This window comes from Corvus moneduloides, chromosome 16, assembly GCF_009650955.1.
Source record: "Corvus moneduloides isolate bCorMon1 chromosome 16, bCorMon1.pri, whole genome shotgun sequence".
In the NCBI taxonomy this organism is placed as follows: domain Eukaryota; kingdom Metazoa; phylum Chordata; class Aves; order Passeriformes; family Corvidae; genus Corvus; species Corvus moneduloides.
Window position 1 is genome coordinate 7,838,716 of NC_045491.1, and position 19,402 is coordinate 7,858,117.

The window sequence follows — 19,402 nt, forward strand, 5'->3', positions numbered from 1 at the left end:
CAGCAACTCCTGGCAGAGCCTGGAGGCTCCAAGCACCCTGGTTTGAGGGCTGGCAAGTATCCCAAGAGATGGGGATGCACTGGCTCATCCAGGTCTCCCCAGCAAGCTATACCAGTTAAGTTTTCCTCCTTTCCCATTCCCTCACTGGTGTGATGGCAGTAACAGCTGTCAGCAAGCCACAGCGGAGCAGCACAACTCAGCTCCTCCATGGCTGCCAAGGGCTTTCAGTTTGGAAAGGAAGGCGTCAATTTGACGCAAGGAAGATTTTTCCATTGCCTTTAATGGGCTCTGGATGGGGGCGGGGGTTGTTTTTTATTCCAGCCAAAAGAAACGGGAGCGGGATTTTGGAGAGACAAGGTGATATGTGGACTGGCTTTACAAGGACACTGAGGTGTGGAACAGCCAGCTGGAACGCTGGGGCTGCACACCCAGCTGACAAAGAGCTGCACAGAGGGAAAAACCACGTTTGCAGGCTCTCAGAGTGGAACAGGAGGTTTGGAACACACAAAGGGCTTCAAAAAAAGGAGAACATCCAAGGGGCTGAAGAAGAGAACTACCTACAGGCAAAGAGGAGGGTGGGCTGCTCTCCAAAACCAAAAAGCTGCAGTGAGACGAGACAATGTGACAAACCTCGCTGCCTACAGGGCCCATCACCCAAACCAGCAAGAGGATGAAACACAAGCTGGAGTGCCTCTTCTAGTGAATCTTTCCTCATGAATGCTGCCAGTGAGGAGGTCAACAGGGTCCAGTCTGAGCACTTTGACACCGGGAGAAGAGTAAAGTGACTCCACTTCTTTAGAAATGGAAAGATATTAAAGAAACCCAGCCTGCCTCCACCACGTTTAGCCTAAAAAATAACCTTCCCTGCACCCATGTCTAGTGAAAGTAACTGGACTGAAACAGCACAGGTCACCTCAGCTAACAGCCTTGAGCTGGGGAAACAAAATAAGCCTGCAGCTAAACAGATAAGAGTTTCATAAAGACTGGGTATGCTTTACCTCAAAGTTATCCCTCGAGATTACCTCCATATGAGCTGTTACCTTGAATCCACTCATGATAAACAGTGAGATAAAAAATTTCATTTCTCTAATAGTGTTTATGTGATTTGTCAAAGTGGGATCTCATTAGCTGGCTGCAATGAAAACAAGCCCTTGCTTAGTGTACACCAAGGCAGCCTGGGTTCATCGATGTTCCATGAGCCACATCCTCTCCTCTTCAATAAAAACAAAAATGACACAGAACATAGGCTGTATTTGCTAGCAATTTCCAACACAAAATCCGAACAGTTTCTCCTCAAAGCAAAGAGCTCATGATTTATGTCCAAAGAGCTGGAAGCTGAAGGCAGGTGATTTCAATAACTCAGAACGAGCTGCGTTAATTAATTTTGAGAGTGGGCATGGGGAGCCCTTATGAGCAGCTCCCCGAGAGTGAAAGGGAAGGGCTATGTGCTCCTGCCACAGGGAATCAGGCTGCACAGCCCAACCCGACTTTCCCAGCCAGCAAATCCCATGGAAAAAGTATCTGTGAAATAATGATTTCTCCAGAGTGCAGCACAGGATGGGGAAGGACCTTTCCAGTCCCAGCCTGGGACGTGGAAGGGATGGCCAAACAGTGGGAGGGACATGGGCTGCTTGAGGGAATGGGGAGCAGCTGGGACACACCCAGCTCCTCTAAACCATGAATACAACCAAATAAAATAATCTTCTGAGATTAGGGAAAGGCAAAAGCTGCCTCCACACAAATACATGGGGCTCTGCTGGAGCTCAGAGGGAAGGTAAGTACTGCCAGATGAGTATCTCGTGAGCAGGACGGTGAAGCGTTTTGCTGGATTTCTTTTCATCTTCCATGCCCAGATGACTTGGCCCACACTCAGCTTCCCACTGCACAGAGCTCCCATCCAGAAAACCACAAGCCTCGTATTTTCACACATTTCTCTGAATGTGAGTGTTTTCCTTGGGGCAAACAGATTGGATTTTGCTCAGGCAGCCCATAGCAGGCACTTTCACAAACAAACCAGAAGCAAAGGTGTGTGCCAGTCTCTTGAGTGACTGAGAACATTCTGCCCACCTCACGTCCTGTGTTTGCTTGGGTTTTTTTCCTGCTGCTCGTACTCATACAGCCCTAAATAAAGCAAAGCTGAGGAAGTGCCTGAAGTGTTCTACACAGCTGCTTTCATCGAACAAGCCGTCTACCCAACAGACCCATTTTCAAACAAAGCGATCCAACAATAGCACTGACGATGTTTGAACTGGCACAGATTTAGGAAGACAAGCTCTTTGCTGCACCACACTGTCAGCAAGCACTCAGTACAAATGCCACGTTACATGATAAACATCTCTCCTTTTTTTTTTTAAGACTCCCCTTGTATTTTCGCGCCTCTGTTCGGTTGCGTTATTTCCAAATGAGGCCCTGGATCCCAACGAATCACAGTGCTGAGGTCAAGTCCCTCTGAATTCGCTTCAGCGCCTTGGGTTTGGTTTTAAATGTGGGGATAAAGCTTTATCTGCGTCACGAAGCGTCTATTCTGCTCTTCAAAGCTTCCCAACGCTGCTGCAAACCTCTAGTTCCAATTGCTATTGCTGTTGCAAATAAGGTCAGCCTGATTAAAAAACAGTTATTCTAGGTGGAATGAAAATGGTCAGTCTTCAGCCAGTGCATGCTATATAAGAAATATCCTGTTCCTAAACTGAAACAAGCCTTCACAAGCTCCAAGTAAAAGGGGATTGAGGTCACCTAACACCTGACATTACTTGCAGCCTCTGATTCATTGCAGAGACCATGTAAAGCTATACCAGAGATGTCAGCTGCATCAGGTGCTTTTTTCTCTCCTGTACGACCTGTATTCAATTGCAGATACAGGTTCAGGTACCACTGTGAGCAGCCAGTGTCCCCAGCCAGCCCAACCTGCAGATGTGACACTGCCTGCAACCGAAAACTGGGGCTGGATGCTGCAATATTTCAATTCAAGCAATTACTAAAGGAGCTGTGGCCCATGGGACTGAAAAATACTCTGGCTCTGCTGTCTTAAAGACTAAGTCAGAAGCTCCAATTCACCCAATGTATGAGTAAGAAGGAGCTGGCAAGAGAGAAACGGATGGAGAAATGCTGTGGGTGACATCAAGCAGCAACCTCTCGAGACACAAGCACATCAGTACACAAGCACCCGGCCCCATGCAGAGGAAGATAAAGGAGCTGAGACATCCCAGCACTGCCTGGATTCTGTGTTTGATGTGCAGGTTTTCAGGCCTGGGCATCATCTTTGCAGTTTGCTCTCGTTAATAGGTTTGCTTGGATTCCAGCTCAGCCCAGCTCATTAGCCACACCGCCGAATCCCACACTAATTCTGCATCCCTTCTACTGCTACAGATAAATAATAAAATTGCCTCCACGCAGGGGTTGTTTTCTTCCTCTCTCCCCCTAATGCAGGTCTGGTAGCATCTCATGTATCTGTTAACGAAGTCCATAATATCGAGAGTTTCTCAGCAAGTAAAAATTACAATCATTAGGCAGTGAGTGATGAAAGACAGAAACACCATTTCTGCCCGGGCTGGCAGAAACAGTACAGCAAGTACACATCCCGGAGAGTCGAGTCTTGCTCTCCTGTAATGTGGTACCCAATGTTCTTCATTAGTACCTGTCTTTAATAAGAGCAAGGCAGCATCCTGCAGCAGGTCACACTTACACACAACAATTAATTCAGGGAGAAACAATGACAGGCATCGCAGAGGAACACTGGCAGCGGGGTGGTAAAATGATGAAGTGGAAGAGGAATAGGAACATTTTAAAGCCCTGCCTGAAACCAAAAACAAGTGGAGGCAGAAGTGACAGCATGGTAGAGGAGCCAAGGCTGGTTTCCTTGTACACAACTTTGTAATTTTTGTTTTAAATAGAAAAGAAACACAACAATTACTCTTTTGGTCACAATACCCCAGTGACCAGGACCAGCAGGCTCAGACCAGGACTTCTTGTGCCATTTACAAACAACACACAAAGCCAACTCCGCTTCTCCCAGAGCTGCAGCCGCTTTCTTGCTGCCCTTTTGTGAAATTAGGGTTTAATTCTCTGGAATAAGTCTGCTAATAAGGACTCCCAACACACCCATCCTCTGGACAGTATGTACCCGCTCATCGTTCCCCCAGGAGCTGTGATGGGAGGGGGACAGGGAAGGGGGGAGAAAAAAATAAATCCACCTCAGAGAGCACAAAATGCAGGAGAAATTCAATACTCCTTCACAGAGGAGTGAGAGGTCATTGGAATAGAGGTACTGGTTGCACTGGCCATGCTCAGCAAAGCACCAATTTCGTCTGGGAGGGCCTCCTGTCCTCTCCCTGCTGGACAGATCATGTTCCAGGCTCTGTGTTAAGCCTCCCCTGGGAACATTTCCCATGGCACTGAGGACACGCATGTTTGTGATGCTGCCGTCGTGGCAGCAGCAATAGAGAGGGACAGTGTGATCTTTATGTAACACGGGCTCTGTTCCCCTCTGCCTGGGGATGAGATGTTCAACACATGGGCACAACAGGTAATAACAACCTGAAGGGTTAAACACAACCACCAGACCCCTCGGCCCTGCTGGTGTCAGCACTGGGGTTCCTCTGGGTGGGGACAGGTGTAACCACGTGCCCCACAGTATTTCTTCATCTGTTCAATGCAAGAAATGTAACCCAAAAGCCAAGTGAACACTCAGTTATCCTCAGATCCTGGGATCTACATCCCAGGGGAGGTCCTTCCCCATCCTGCAGCCTCAAAGCCCAGTGCTGGGATACAGATACCAGCCCTGCATCCAGTGCTCAAAGATTCTCACAGCCTTTTGCTCCACAAATTTCTACTACAGGCCTGCACAGAGGTAGAGGAGAGAGGCTGAGAAAGTCCTTCCAGACATGGATCTACTCACATTCACACCGGTGACCAAAGCTTAATGGATACAGGAAGAAAAGTAATGTTCCTCTGTTGAGCAATGCACTCGCTTTGGCTTCCAAGTACATCAGTCTCTGGAAAATGACTGTACAACAAAATCTCAAAATGAAACTAATTCATTGCTGCTCTCCAGCCTTGGGAATGAAATGAGTAAGTCTGCAGTCATTACAACAATGTCCTGGTAAAAATAAACAGGAAAGGGCACTTAGTAGGATTGCTTCATAGTTAAAAATACAGTATGTCGTCTGAGGTCATTCCGTTTTTTATAGGAACAGGCATGCATGCCTCAAAGTGATCAGATTTGTTATTACTTCCTGTTATGGATGTACACCTCAGTCACAGACAGATAGACAAGGTTCTTTTCCCCAGTCCAAAATCCTTCCCGGGATGATGCAGATTGAGCATCTGCTACTGGGCCAACAGCTCTGAGGGAAGAGGCAGGAATCTGAACACCTGACTACACGGGGGGATTTGGGGTCTGTCTTCTTTTCTCTCAACAAGACTGACAAGGAGGATGCCCAACTTCTTCTATCTAAAAGGTGCAAAGGTGCTCATGCTGCAGACCATGCAGGCACAGAGATGATGCTGGATAAAGGGCAGGAGGCGAGAAAAGTGGGCAAAGAAGTACTGTAAAGGATCATAAAAGCTGCATGTACACTTTCCTTCACAGAAAATGTCTTTGTGCTTTTATGGCAAGGAGCTGCTACAATTACAGCTTCTTTTATAAGCGAAGCAGAAACCAGATAATGAGCAAACCTCCCACCGCACAAAGAAGGTGACGAAGGCGTTCTGGGAGCCCTGACGGACAGGCTTCCCCGCAACAGCCAAAAGCACAGAAAATTGCTAAAACCCATCTCCATTTCACCCTCTTCAAGGCTGTGAGCTGTTCATAGCCTTTTTCTTCCCCAAAGTACAAAAAGGATCACACCAAAAATGATTGTGCCTACACAGATAGCAAGCGAAAACCTTTCAGCTGGACAAAGCAGAGCTTGCACATGCTGACCTGCAGAACGAGCCCATGGCTGCATCATCCCTGGTCTGGGGGAGTAAAGAGAGGGAACAAAAAAAGATTTCACAAAGAAAAAAACCAAGTAAGATATTGTCCAATCCAGGTGAGTTTGTACTTCACCACAGAGGTTCATGATTTCAGTGACACACAGGAAAATCAAGAGCTCCCACCAGTCTTCCTCTCCTTGACCTCAAGATCCACTGGGAGAGCAAGACAGCTTGATGAAGCCATGTGCAGGTGTAAAAGCCTGGGGCATCCAGCTTTTCTGGAAACCAAGTTTTTAATTTCCTAAGAAGGTTGCCCCTCATTCCTGCATGGGAGCAAGCACAGAAGTTCAGGTGGCTTGGTAGGGAAAAGGAAAATTTAGGCAGCAGCTCCACAGCCCTTCCCCTGGCTTGGGGTCACCCTCCAAAATCAAAACCCCTTGTTCTGTACAGTCAGTGCACTGCTGCTCCCATCCCTCTGCCACATATCAACCAACAGCACGGTGCAGGCCCACTCTTGTGTCCACAGCTCATGTCCTCCATCAACAAAACACATCAGCACCAGCTTCCAAAAATCAACTGCTTCTCCCTGGGTTTGAGTTACAGGGGAGTTAAAGCTTTGTCAGGATTCCTTAGGAAGGGGAATGACAGGGACCTGATGCAGGCAGGCAGCCTGGCAGGCTGCACATAGTTGCTTGCTCTAACTAAGATGAGGATCTTAGTATTTACAAGGAACCAATGTCCGACAAGCACTGCTGTGATTGGGCTGCTGAACTATCTGGTGCCACCCTCAGGAGAGCAGGGATGTGGGATGCTCCTGCCAAGAACCATTTCTTGCACATGTCACTGGGGTCATTATACAGGTGGAAAACACATGGAGGGTTTTGCTTTCTTGATTTACTAATCTACTTTCCCATCCATGTGCTGCTGCCACGTGAGCAACTGGAGATAAATGTCCCCTTGGAGTTCATCCAGGGGGAAAAAAATAGGGAAAATAAGGTGGCATTTTCTTTGGGGTGCTACCAGCCTGCCACAAGCCAGATTCAGCACCCCCACCATGAAACCCCAAGGCCTCCCTCCCGACCACGAATCTCCAGACACACAGAAGATGCAACTGCATCGTGATGGAAGTGTGGCAGCAGGGCTTACGGAAATAACCTCCCAAGAGTACCCAGCACACTGTGTGTCTGCATTTCTCCATCAAAACAGCCTATTTTGGGAAATCCCATCCTTCTGAGAACTGGGCAGGCTTCTCCTAAACAGTCTGTGCCACAGCACAGCTGGAATACACCTGGCTCATGTCTGTGACTGTGGCAGGCACACAGCATGAGAAGGTCCCGTCCAGCCCCTGGATCACTGACATTCCAGGGGTGGCAGTGGGTTTCTCCCCTCAGGGCTCCACCAGCTCCCAGTCCCCAGGCTATGCACAAACACTGCCAAAGCCCAGGGCCATGAAGGAGGAGCCACCTCTTCCACACCTTCCAGTCTGGGTAGATAAAACCACTTTCTTTTTTGTTTCCAGCTGCACTTTTTCCCTTGTCCTGTGAGACACAGGTGGTCACAGACTTGCCATTTCATGAGCAGCACCTCATCAGCACGTGAGAGGGTTTAGCAGCAGGATGGCAGGAGAGGGATGGAGTGGGATGGAGAAGAAAGAGCCTCTTCCAGCTTCCAGGGTCTACAGATAATCCTCTGATCCATATGGAAACAAGACTCTTGGCTTAAATATAATTTTTTTCATCTTTTGTGTGTGTGCTGATTTACTCCATCAGGGCTGCCAGCAGCCTGCAGTTTATTTTTAAAACACTAAACAAGAGAAGTCCAGTATATACAACAAAGACCCTGGGTTTTCAGAGAAGCACTCTGCAGATGCTAAAAAAAGGAGGTTGCTTTTCGGGTCAGCTGTGAGGGGAGAGGCAGATTCTGACCTTGGTTTTGAGAAACGCTGAGCAGGCACGTCGCACACCAGCTGGATCCCAAATTCACTCTCAGAAAAGGCACAGAAATGGCTCAGCTTCCCAAGCACAGCCTGCCTTGGCAGGTACCCATGCACGGTGGGTGAGCAGCTGCTGGAATGACTGTCACCACCTTGCCCGGAGCCCTGAGCACTGAGACCGTGCCCAGCTCGACACACAGACAAAGCATCTCAGCTCACAGCTGAGGCTCCACAATCCCCCCACCACAGGCAGCTCAGCCTGCAAACACACCATAAAAATATATTGCACAGCTTCTTCAAGAGGATTTAGATGAAAACACCACCACCTCCAGCTGTAAGGCTGTGGGAAGCAGTGCTGGGACAAAGGATGTGGCTCTCCCTCAAGGTGACAGCGCTCCTAATTGTGCCACTCCAGCCGGCACGCCAGAGGGTGCGACCCAGTTTTGGTGCTTGTTATGTGGCTCGCAGTGGTGCCGACACGCTGGAAAAGCTAAATTTAGGAGACAAACAAGCCTGGTGTTACACACCTGGGCAGGACTGGCTCTGTTATGAGAGTTGGAGAATCGATGCCCTCCACTTCCACACGCTACAGTGGCGCTGCAAAGCCCCCGCTGCCGGAGTGAAAGCGTTACCAAGTCACTTGGAATAAAATTGCCACTAAATGCTATTTGGGAGATGGGGGAAAAAAAAAAAAAGGCAAATCCTCACTCTTTCTCGGCTATTGTAGGAAATGAAAACGGCTATTGCTGCCTGGTAGAGAGTCCAATTATGAATAATGTGCGTTCTCTCCCTGCACAAAGGATGAAAGGCATCAGAGCTGGTGGTGACATTTTAAGACCGGAGATGTAAGAGCGGATCTGAGCCTCATTGCAAGCCCAGCTCTACCCCAATAAAGAAACACTTTCTGCAGTCAATTGCCTTGCAGCGTAGCTTGAAGCCCCGCTATTGATCTAGCATCTGTTATAAGCAGATAATCATCGCCACTGTGCCATGGCTTCTATGATGGGGTCTAAAAGCACTTTCCAGAAGCTGGTTGAGGGCTGTTTTCTTCTCTCCCCCGTGGCTGCAGGCAGGCAGAGGTTTGTGGGGGAGCCTACAAAAGTCTTGCAGCTTGACAGAATCTGAAGGCCAGAAAAAAATATTGCATCACCCTGACTCATTCATCTCCCAGTCCTGTAAACTTCAGGTAACTGAGGTGCACTCCCTGCAATGCTCTGCTGCCATCCCAGCCCTCACACAGCTATTTTATACCCTACAATTTCCTTTCCCCAGAGAGGTGCTGACACAACACCATCAAGCCATGGCTCAATCCTTTCCTTCTCTAAGACAGGCAGTGAGAGCTGTTGAAATATCCCAGCATCAGGCTTTTTTCTCCTGTCCCCAAAAGGTTTCTTGGACTTTGGCTCACTGAGGTCTGAATCCTGACAACTCCCAAGCTTCCATCTGCTTCCCAGCAGCGTGGGGGTGTTTTAGGCCAGGCACCTTCCTCCGAGTTTAGCAAGAAGTGGTCAGATGTAGGTGAAATCGGGCTGCCAGTGCCTGCAATCTTCCCCCTCCCTTCCAGTGCAAGCACTTCTTACCCACTTGGCAGATTCCTCCAGTCTCCAAAGAAGGAGAAAAGGATGGGAAATTAAAAATAAATGAACCAAGAGATACACATCCATCAGGAGCCAGGCGTTGTCAGCCCAGGTCCCTGTGCAACTACTTCTTTAATCAAAACCTCATGCAGCTTAAACACTTGACAGAAGTCTAGAACAGAGACGTTACCCTGAACAGGAAAAGCTGCAACCTTGAAGAATAAAATCACTGTCTGATGCGGTCTATTTCCTTTAAAATCACGCTAAATTACGCCAAGCCTGTTCCCAGCTCTGACATTTGAGGTTTCACCCTGCAGATTCCTGTGAGACACACGGGTGTCTCGAGGGGGTGACCGAGGTGATGGGAGGAGTGAGCTCTGGGGCGCCAGCTGAAGATGAGCCATTTCTAAATCAGTCCATGACGCCAGACCTAAATTTTTAAGAGGCTCAAATCAAGAAAAGATTGCTGATGGATGCACTCCCCACTTAAAACTCACTTGCGTGGTGATGGACGTCAGACTACTGGCCTCACGGCTATGCCTGGTTGCAACTGAGAGTGACAGAAACCTTCCAGCTTTCTAGAAAGTCCTCACGTGCCAAGGCTCAGCCAGCTCTTTAGAGCCTCCTGCATGCAGGTTATCTACCTCTCTTGGCTTGAAAATGTTTGTCCCTGAGGAGTTTTTATTTAATGCCTTCCTTAGTTACCAAGGGATGAGAAGTTTCTCCCATCGTTCTGCGGCTTTCCAAACACAGATGGGATTTATTGAAGTTCCTGCTGCTCTGGCCTCATTAACATTTTATGGCACAGCTCCAGAGATGTGCCTGCTCCTTGCCAGGTGCCCCTCTACAGCCCCATGGTGGCTCAGGTCTCCTGGCTGCATTGAACATCCTTGGGGAGTTTAAAGTGATTTCATTCCCAAAACAGCTCCGCAGCTTCCTTTTGGGACCTCACCTGCACCCTGCCTCCTGTGGGACCACAGTTCCCAGCAGCTCCTCTCATAACAGACACAGTGGGTGGGAAAGCAAAGACAGCATGATCAGGAGAGAGGAAAAAATATGGGAAAAACTAGAGAATAATGCAGGAACACATTCAAGCTGTGCCATGGACAACATGACCTGAGGGCTGTCCAGGGACAGGAGGGATTCTAACTGGCACGAAGGGGGTGGAAGCAGAAGAGGGGGTGCAAGCCCACGGTTTGGTGAGGAAATGCAGCAGGTGGCCCTGGGGAGACATTCCTGGTACCCCCCTGCACATGCCTGCAGGGAGGAAGATGGGAATTGAAAGTCGTGAGGCCTTTCTGGAAGAGCTTTTCTCCCCTGTGGAGAACAGGAGGGAACATCAGCACAGCCCAGCTGGAGTCTGCAAATTGCCCCACTTAGGCTCTGGTCCTCAAAATTGCTCTTACCCAAAGTACATCCATCAACCTGACAAGCATCACGTTTTTCTCTGGAGGACACACTCCTCCGCAGCCTCCAGAGTCTGTGCTTCGTCCCCAAACTCCACAGGTTTTGTCCCAGAGAAACATGCCCAGTGCTCACCAGGGCACCTTGCTATGATCAAGGCCTTGGGATATACCTCTCCATGATCCAAGCACTGCATGGAGCCGGGGTTTCCCCACCACATATTTATTCAGAGGCACTGCACAGCAAGGACAACCCAATGCCAAACTTTGGAAGAGGCAGAACTGGCTGGAGTTCAGCAGAAACAGGGAATTAAGACACTGAACTAAATCAATGCATCCCCACCCAATCTCTATCCAAATCAGGAATTTCATGCACAGGAGGGATTTTGACCAGCGTCCCACATTACTTATTGAGCAGAGAGAGCAAAGAGTGCTTTGGCACTGTGCAGAATTCCAGTCTTTGCACTGAAGCTCTTGGAAACCCAGAGCAATTCAGATGCAGAAGCAATCTCAGCTGCTGGGAAGGAACTCAAATAGCCAAGGACAGAGAGAGTCTGTGCAGGGATATAGGGAAAGAAAGAAGAGCTGCTGGCTGGATGCAGGGAGGCGACAATGATCCCATGGATAAAAGGATGGGGAGGAGGTAAAGGAACCAGGTCAGGAAAAATCCAAGGATAGCCAGGGCCACTCTTGCTGAAATGTATCCAACAGTGGGGGCTTGCTTAGGGCTGCAGGGCCCACAGGCCCCCTGCAAGAGCCTTCCAGCATTGCCTGGTGTGAGCCACACACCAGGACTGAAAACACCAGGGAGATGCTTGGGGGCCTGGGCAGAGAGAGGACGGAGGCATACGGACTGCAAGATCCACCCGGCCCATTCCAGCCGGGAAAACACGGAATGCCACGCTCAGAGCTTTCCCCAATACCCAGCTCAGGCTGCTCACTCAAACCTCCTGCTCCCAGGCGCAGCCCTGCACGTCTGGCTTGGAGTGCCACCTGCTGCCAACGGCGCCGCTCCCCAGTCCCTGCCGGGGGACAACAGCAGCACAGAGCAACAAACTTCCTGCTCTTACATCAGCTTTCCCCGTCCTTTAACAGCAGCCAAACTCCTGATCCAAAAAGCAACGCTATTTCCCAAGCTGCAGGCGTCCCACGAGTCCCAGGCATAGCAGCAGATGCTAATAAAGTACTTTCTTCTTTGCCTTTCATGCAGTTTCTCGCTGGAGCCAGCCTCTCCCCCAAGAGACCACATCCTGAATCTTCTTGTTCATTGATTCTTTATGCTAAATGATGACTCCGCAGTCGAAATAATGTGGCATATTCCAGCTCGCATTTCAGACACCGTGAGACTTTTTAATAACGAGTTGCATGAAAAATTAGGGAGGCTGCAACAAAGAGCTCCGACAGAGGTTTCCAAAGTGACTCACAGCCAGCAGAGCCTCGCTTTTCCAAAGCCCAGCGTGAGACAATCTCAAGAGCCCCCGCACTCAGAGAGAGAGGAGTTCTCCCCCTCTGGAAAAATAAGGCCTCTTTGAAGAGTATTCTCCAGGGAGAGAATCCCTGCAGGGAGGTTTGGCGGGCAGATTTGGGAATCATGGCTGAGATGGCATCCCATTCCCAGGAGTGCCCGCAGGGACATTTCACCCACATCTCAGCTGTGCTGCTGAGGGTGCTGCAGGGTGGGAGTCACCTCGTCCTGCAGCCAACTTGGGCTTCCTGCTTGTCACATGGGCACTGGAATGCTCCAAAACTGGGCCAGCAATGATTTCTGCTGGTTTCTTAAGGAGGCAGCAAACCACAGCAGTAACAGGCAGTGGAGGTTGCTCCAGCCTTGGCTCTCAAAGCACTGTGGCACCCACAGCCATAGCAAACATCACCCATGCACAGGTATCCTGCTCCTCCTAGGGCTGGCTTGCTGCCAGCCCTGCAGCTCTCTGTCAGGCTTTGCAGCATGATGGAGGACCAGTTTTTTCAGGCCAACTTTTGGCTGACTGTTTTTGCTTCCTGCCATCCACACAAACAGCTGCCAACATATTTCAAGGAGAAGCAGCAGACAACATATCCAGTGCAGCCACCCTGATGGGGATTAATGCCATTCATGCTCAGTCCCAGTAGTGAGCAGTGCCTGGCTGCTGGGTGGGACACGTGGCTGAAGGATGGGTTTGATTGCTCTGCTCCCTCTCCCAAGCTCAGCACCCAATTCTTTCTGTATCCTGTGCTGGTTCCCACCTTCACGTCCTATGTGACAGCCCTCAGGGTAACTCCCAGCCCCAGGAGCTGCAGCACAGCTCCCTGCTCACCCACTCCTAAAGGCTAACTGAGCACAGTTCCCCCCACTCAGCCCAGCAGACTTCCCAAAAGAGGTTTTTCCTCCCAAAGGAAGCTGGGAAAGGAAGGCTGAAAGTAAAGGAGCAGCTGACACACAGGCAGCTCTTACCACATTCCAGAAGAGAGGGTTGAAGGCGATTGAGAGGACGGCCACTATGAAGTCAGTGTCAGTCACATCCACGTAGCCAAAGAGCCGCACCATGGCTGCCACATCCACCTGTGGAGGAAGGGATGGAGTGCAGGATCCCACAGGGACACTTCACCTCAAACCAAACCCATCAGCTGCCCCAAGGGGAGATGAACCTTTTAACAGCCCCAAGGAATGTGTTGTCACAGCTTGCAAAGTGCTATGTCAGGGTGCAAAGCCCAGAAGAAGGATGGCAGCTTCTCCAAGCTGTCTCCCCAAACCTCAGGAGCACTGGGCTCTCTGGGAGCCCCATGCTCACAGCAGTGCCCAGAAGGACACAGGCACTGAGGTGACACTGCTGCTCTGAGGACGAGCAGCAGTCCTCAGTTTCCAACTCATGAGTGTTTTAGGACAGGCAGCACCATTCCACAGCATCTCAGCATCCCTGGAGACAGAGGACAGTCCCAGGGACGCTGGTCTGCATGGAACCCCCTAGCAATGAACTGTGTCAGCTTCAAACTTGTCTCCCATAAAGTAAGAGAGATGCAAACTCCCTCCATTGCAAGGAGTTTTGTTGGTTTTTTTTTTTTTTTTGCACTGTAAGGAGCTGCAAAAGAATTTCCTGTCTTAATGACAACAATAAAAACTTCTTAAAACTTGATGTTCTCCTTTTAAGAGAGAGATATTTTTCCCAAGACGGCTCCCTGACATTGTCAGCATTTTTACGTGCAGTAAGCCATGCTACTTCTCCCTCCTCACTCCCTCTCCCTGGTATTTGGATGAAAAACAGCCAGTGTCTTTTTTTTTCTTTTGGTCAAAACCTTTGAAAGCAAACAACAAAATAGCCCAGCCCAAGCCCTTCCCTCACTTGAAGCAAAACCAAGACAACATTGAGACATGGAAGGTTTTTGCTTCCCCAACACAGCTGTGTTTGCAAGTCCTTTAGATGCCAGGGGACAAGAATGGCTCAAAAAGGTATCAGTTCCGGCTCACTCGTACGGGAGATAAATTCCCACTGGCTCCTCACACGCTCTTGGAAAGAACCAGAGCCACAGTGTCACCATGGAAAGGGGCTGTAAACCCGGCACCTCTCCTAGCCCAGAGAAAAGGCCATGGGAATAGCTCCCGTGCTAGCCCAGGGCACATCCAGTCGCTCCAAGCACCTCCTGCCCAGCCATGACTGCCCACAGTGCAAAGTGCAGGAGTAAAGACCGTACAGCCCTGGGGAAATGGGGGATCCTCACGGGGGTCCACAGCTGCCTTTAAACCACCACTGCCCCAGATCCCCCATGCTCCTACATCTGAGCCCTGGGGACACAGGTGCTGGCACGGAACAATGGGAGCAGCCCCACGGCCTGATCCAGACTGGTCTCCCCCTACTCCCATCGTCCACAGCCTCTCCTCCCCTCCCTTCACTCCCAAGCAGCTCTTCCCCATCAGACCTCGTCCCTTCACACTGTCAAGGCATAACACAAGCAGCTGCTGGCACTGGGGCCGAACTGTCTAATCCGGCTTCAATTGCAATCCCGTGGGACCAGGACAGCTTCTTTCCTCTCGTTTTGTACGGTGCTGAGCACAGTGCTAGCACGGGCTGAACAAAAGCTTCTTGACCTACTAATTCCTGGCAGGCAACATCGTTAACATTGCACTCACCTTCTTTTCTCCTGCTCAACAACCAAATTCGCAGCTGCCAGGGGAGGCAGATTGGCCTGTGCCCGGCGTGTGCTTTTCGGGATAAAAGGGGAGCCCTAATGGGATGAGCTGTCTCTTCGAGCTGCTGGGACAGCCACGTAACAGGCACAGAACATTCAACTTTGCCCTCTCCTCCACGGTGGGGGATCAATGACCGTGGCAAGCACTGCCCGCGTGATCACAGCCCCAAAGTCAGGGAGGGTGGGAACAGCGTGGGCAGCTGGGTGGGAGCTGTACGGGCACCCAGGTGACAGCTGCATGGGCACCTTGGTGAGACATAAACGGGCACACGGGTGAGAGCCATACAGGCACCTGGGGGACAGCAATACAGGCACCTAGATAAGAGCTGCATGGGCAGCTCTCTCTTGGGTGAGAGCTGTATCGGCACCTGAGTGAGAGATAAATGGATACCTGGGTGAGAGCTGCACGGGCACCTCCACAAGAGCTGCAGGGGCACCTGGGTGAGCCGGTGGCAGCACCCCCGGGCCTCCCGCGCAGTGCCAGAGCAGCCCCTGCTTCCCGGTCAGACCGTGCCGTCCCGGCTGGGGTGGAACCGGGCTGGGAGGGCGCTGGGTGCACCTGGGGAACCGGGGACCGAGCATCCCGAGGCCTGCTGCACCTGCGGGCACAACCCGGGGGCGATTCCCAGCGGATCTGCCGAGCCCTGCGGCGGCACCGGGGGGGCGGGGGATCCATCCCCGGGCTCCCCTCGCTGCCCCAGGCCGGGCCCTCCCCGGGGCCGCCCTCCCGCCCGCGCCCGGCCCGCCGGTACCTGGCCGTAGTCCAGGCCGCCCAGCCCCTCGCAGCACTCCCGCGGGAAGCGCCGGGCCCCGCCCGCCGCCGCCTCCCGCCGCCTCGCGCCCGGCCCGGGCCGCCCCGCCATGGCCGGGTGCCCCCGCCGCGCCCCTGGCCCGGGCCGAGCGCCGAGCCCGCGGTGGCGCTGCCGGGAGCCGCGGTCCCGCCTCCCCGGGAGGAGCCGGGCCTGGAGCCGCAGCGAGCCCGGGGCCTGCGGGCCGGGGACAGCACTGACCTCGCCGCCGGCCCGGCCGCCTCCGCTGCGGGTGTGAGATCGTGTCGGGCCGCGGCGGGAGGGAGAGCGGCCCCGCGGTCGGGGCTGGACTTCGACCCTGCCCTCTGGAGCAGCGGGAGCGGGCGGGACGGACTCCCCGGGGCCGCACCGGGAGCTGGAGTGCGGCTGGGAGTGGGACGGCCCCGGTGGGAGAGGGGGCGAGAACCGACTGGGTACCGCAGCTGCAGGGGCAGAGACAGGCACTGCCAGCCCCCGCCTGTCCCCTGCCAGCCCCTGCCCGTTCCCTGCCAACTCCCGTGGCTCTCCCCTGCCTGATCCCTGCCCATTCCCTTTTACCCAGGGAAGCTGTGACTGCCCCATCCCTGGAAGTGTTCCAGGCCAGGCTGGACGGGGCTAGGAGCGACCTGGTGTAGTGCAAGGTGTCCCAGCCCAGGGCTCGGGGTGGAATGAGATGATCTTTAAGGTCCCTTCCAACCGAAGGGAATCATTCTATGATTCAATGATTCTGTAATCCCTGCCCATCCCGTGCCCTGTCCCAGTTCAGTGCTCACACCAGGGCCAGGAGCTGGGAAGCAGCTTCAGTGGCTCTCTGGCACAGGAAATTAAATGTCTCTTGACCAACATTACTCATTCAAGGGCAAAACGTAAAGCCACCAAGTGTCCATGTATTTTTTGGACAGTTCATTGCAGCCTTCTCCCTTCAGCCAGTGCAGTATATTTTTTTATTGCTGTTATTATTACTATTCATGTTATTTCTCTTCTTCAATCCTGTCTAGGATGTTTCTGGTTGGTGCACCTCATGGGCTGCAGTCCTGGACCTGCCTGGAAAATCGGGTAGTGTCATCCCTGTAGACCCCCGAGGGTCTCTACTTTTGAAGATCCTGCTTTGCAAGGAAATAAATCTTCCTCAAAAAGGAATTTGGTGTCAATGAGCTGCAAGTGTCCCTCCCAGAGGTCTCATGGGAGCAGGGAAGGGACAGGATATCCGAGTACTTGTGTTCTGGCAGGCACCAAAAGTGTGCATGAGTGATGGCTCACTTGAAGCCCTCCCCAAGAAAATGGCATCCTTGGAGGATACGCTTCAGCAGACCCCAGGGATCCCAGTTTGGCTCCATGGGAAGCCAGCTTTCCATAGCTCTGGTCCGAACCCCTCGGTGCACCAGCACATCCCCACATCCCCACCTGCACCGTCAGCTCCGGCACTCGCGGTGCTCACACAGGGCCCAAGGAGCACGTTCACGGTATAAACTGGGCTGGTTGGGGGTGAGGCACACACCGAGGCACTGTGGGTGGGAGCAGCATTCCCTGTGGATGATCTCCAGCTGCTTCCGGCCTCTTCTCCCCCACGCTGGATAATTTCGCTGTGCCAAGAGTGTAATTATCGCCTCTGCCATCTCCCGAGCTGGGCTGCGGGAGCAGGTGGGAGGATGTTTGTTCTGAGTCCCACCAGCTGGGTGCTGGGAGCCGCAGGAAGGGTGATGGGGAAGCAAGCGGTGGGGGAAGTGATGGTGGTTGGGATGTGTGAGATGCTAATGTCCCTCTCCAGGAGGGAATTAGCAGGGAGAAACCTCCAAAGTGTCCTCCTGGCTGCAAGGGGAGGGTGTCCTGGTGATGCCAGCGCTGCCAGCTGGGAAAGGACAGGGATGTCATGGCACAGTGGGAGGAGGAATGGGTCTGACTGAGGGATGGATGGTGAGGAGGTGCAGAGGGATGAACTGTCTTGCTGGCTCCTCATTCAAGGTCAGCAGAGCTGGGCTGTCATGGACATGTCTGTCCTGTCACCCCAGTGAAGGCACGTGCTGCAGGATCCAGTGTCTTGCCACCAGCTCAGTTTAGGGTAGGGAATCACACTTGAGCCTCCATGCCATTTCCACTGCCAAATTCCCTGTCCATGGAAGTTTTTCCATGTGAGAGGGAAAGAAGATGTTTTGGGGCCCCTCTGTGCTGGCCTTCATCCCACCTTGGACACATCCCTGCAGCTGTGAAGGAGACAAAGAGGGCTTTCTGCAAAGGCAGGATTTTGTGTCTCCATCCCTCCCCTTCTCCCCATGACATGCCTTTTATCCAGCTCTCCCTTTCTGAGCGCTGAGCTCAGGAAGAGGACATTGCCCTCAGCTTTCTCAAGTCCCTTTCAGCATGAACTCCCTCAGTGTCCTTTGCAATCCCACCACAGTCCCAAGAGGCCCCTGATGGATATGGAGTTGCATCATGGTGAAGGATGCTGAATGTGTGTTAGCAGGACACTGTGGCTTGGCAAGATGCACTTTGTTCAGGAGCATTTCAAATTTCAAACACAACCCGGGAAATTCCCAACATGTGGAAATCTGGGGCAGGGAGTGCTGTTGGGTGGTTTTCCCTTAGAAATGGGACATTGGTTGGGAAATGGCAGTCTGGTAACTTCAGCACAGAGGAACAGCTCTCCTTGCAAGACCAGGAAAAAGTTTCCAGGCCAAATGATTGGTTTCCTTGCTGGGAAAATAAAAATCTTGTTCAGATTCCTTTTTGTCCATGTCCCTGTGTCGTGGTCTCCATGTTCAAACCTGCCCTGAATTAAAGCTGATTCTTGTGGGTTTAGCCCTTGCAAACCTGCAAGGGCCTGTACGGATGGGTCGTGGAGATCAAGGACAGAGCGTTGAAACGTGTGGTGAAGAGCAACAAATAATGCTGGAGCACAGAGCCAAAACCCTGGGGAGAAGCAGCAAAATTGCAGCTACTTCTGTGTCCTCCATCAGATAATGTGCTGTCACCAGCGGTGTGATGCTGCAATCCAGACCTACAATCCTGGTGAAAATCCTCTAGTGTTTGTGCTGGAGGTTAGTTCTATTTATTTTCTGATGAATGATTTACTCGAGTAATTGGCACACAGCTCCCCTATTACAGATCATAAAGAATTAATCACGAGATTTTCAATGCTCCCCTATCAATTTTATTAGGCTTGATTGAGCGTGGTGGATTGGGAGCATATGGTATGTGAGGCAGACTCTGCTCCTAGTTACACCCTGGTTATGCTGAGGACTCGCTCAGCTGCTGATCCCTGTAAATCCAGAGAGACAGCTGCTCCTTTCCTCCTTTCCATGCCCTCACTGTTCCTTGAGTTCCCTTAAATACCCAGGGATACAGAGAACAACCAACACCACCTCCACGTACCTAAATTCTCCAAAAGCCTGAGATGCTCCCAAACTGGAAGCCAAGCTGGGTAGAGGATGCTTTGCTTCCAGCTCGTCCATGTATCAGCATGAGCCAGAAACTGGAGCCAAATGCTTGGGAGCTTAGGATCTGCCCCTGTGAAGGGGACGTGTCACGGCGTGGGAGGCTTGTCACTGGTGAAAGCTGAGGATGCCTGTGTTGGCGTCAGGGAGTCCTGCCAGCCAGGTTTGCCCACGGGAGATGCTTTCTTGGAAG

At 51.8% G+C, this 19,402-nt stretch overlaps 1 protein-coding gene and 1 long non-coding RNA gene across 4 annotated transcripts in view; one reads left to right on the plus strand and one right to left on the minus strand.

The window, feature by feature from the left end:
* PEMT (phosphatidylethanolamine N-methyltransferase) overlaps positions 1-16,164 on the minus strand; it is a 42,575-nt gene extending 26,411 nt beyond the window's left edge. Inside the window, exons 1-2 of one of the 3 annotated variants that reach the window (XM_032126099.1) lie at positions 16,001-16,164; positions 13,261-13,368 (exon numbers count right to left, since the gene is read on the minus strand). In XM_032126099.1, the coding sequence (XP_031981990.1) occupies positions 13,261-13,353 (93 nt within the window). In that variant the 5' untranslated portion in view covers positions 13,354-13,368; positions 16,001-16,164. Of the gene's footprint in view, positions 1-13,260; positions 13,369-14,931; positions 15,561-15,742; positions 15,837-16,000 lie in introns of those variants that run through there. The other 2 variants (XM_032126097.1, XM_032126098.1) reach the window with 2 other exon arrangements.
* Positions 15,868-18,498, plus strand: LOC116452020. The gene is made up of 2 exons (XR_004243380.1): positions 15,868-16,031; positions 16,777-18,498. It is a non-coding gene; the product is annotated as an uncharacterized LOC116452020 (long non-coding RNA).
* The last annotated feature ends 904 nt before the right edge of the window (positions 18,499-19,402 follow it).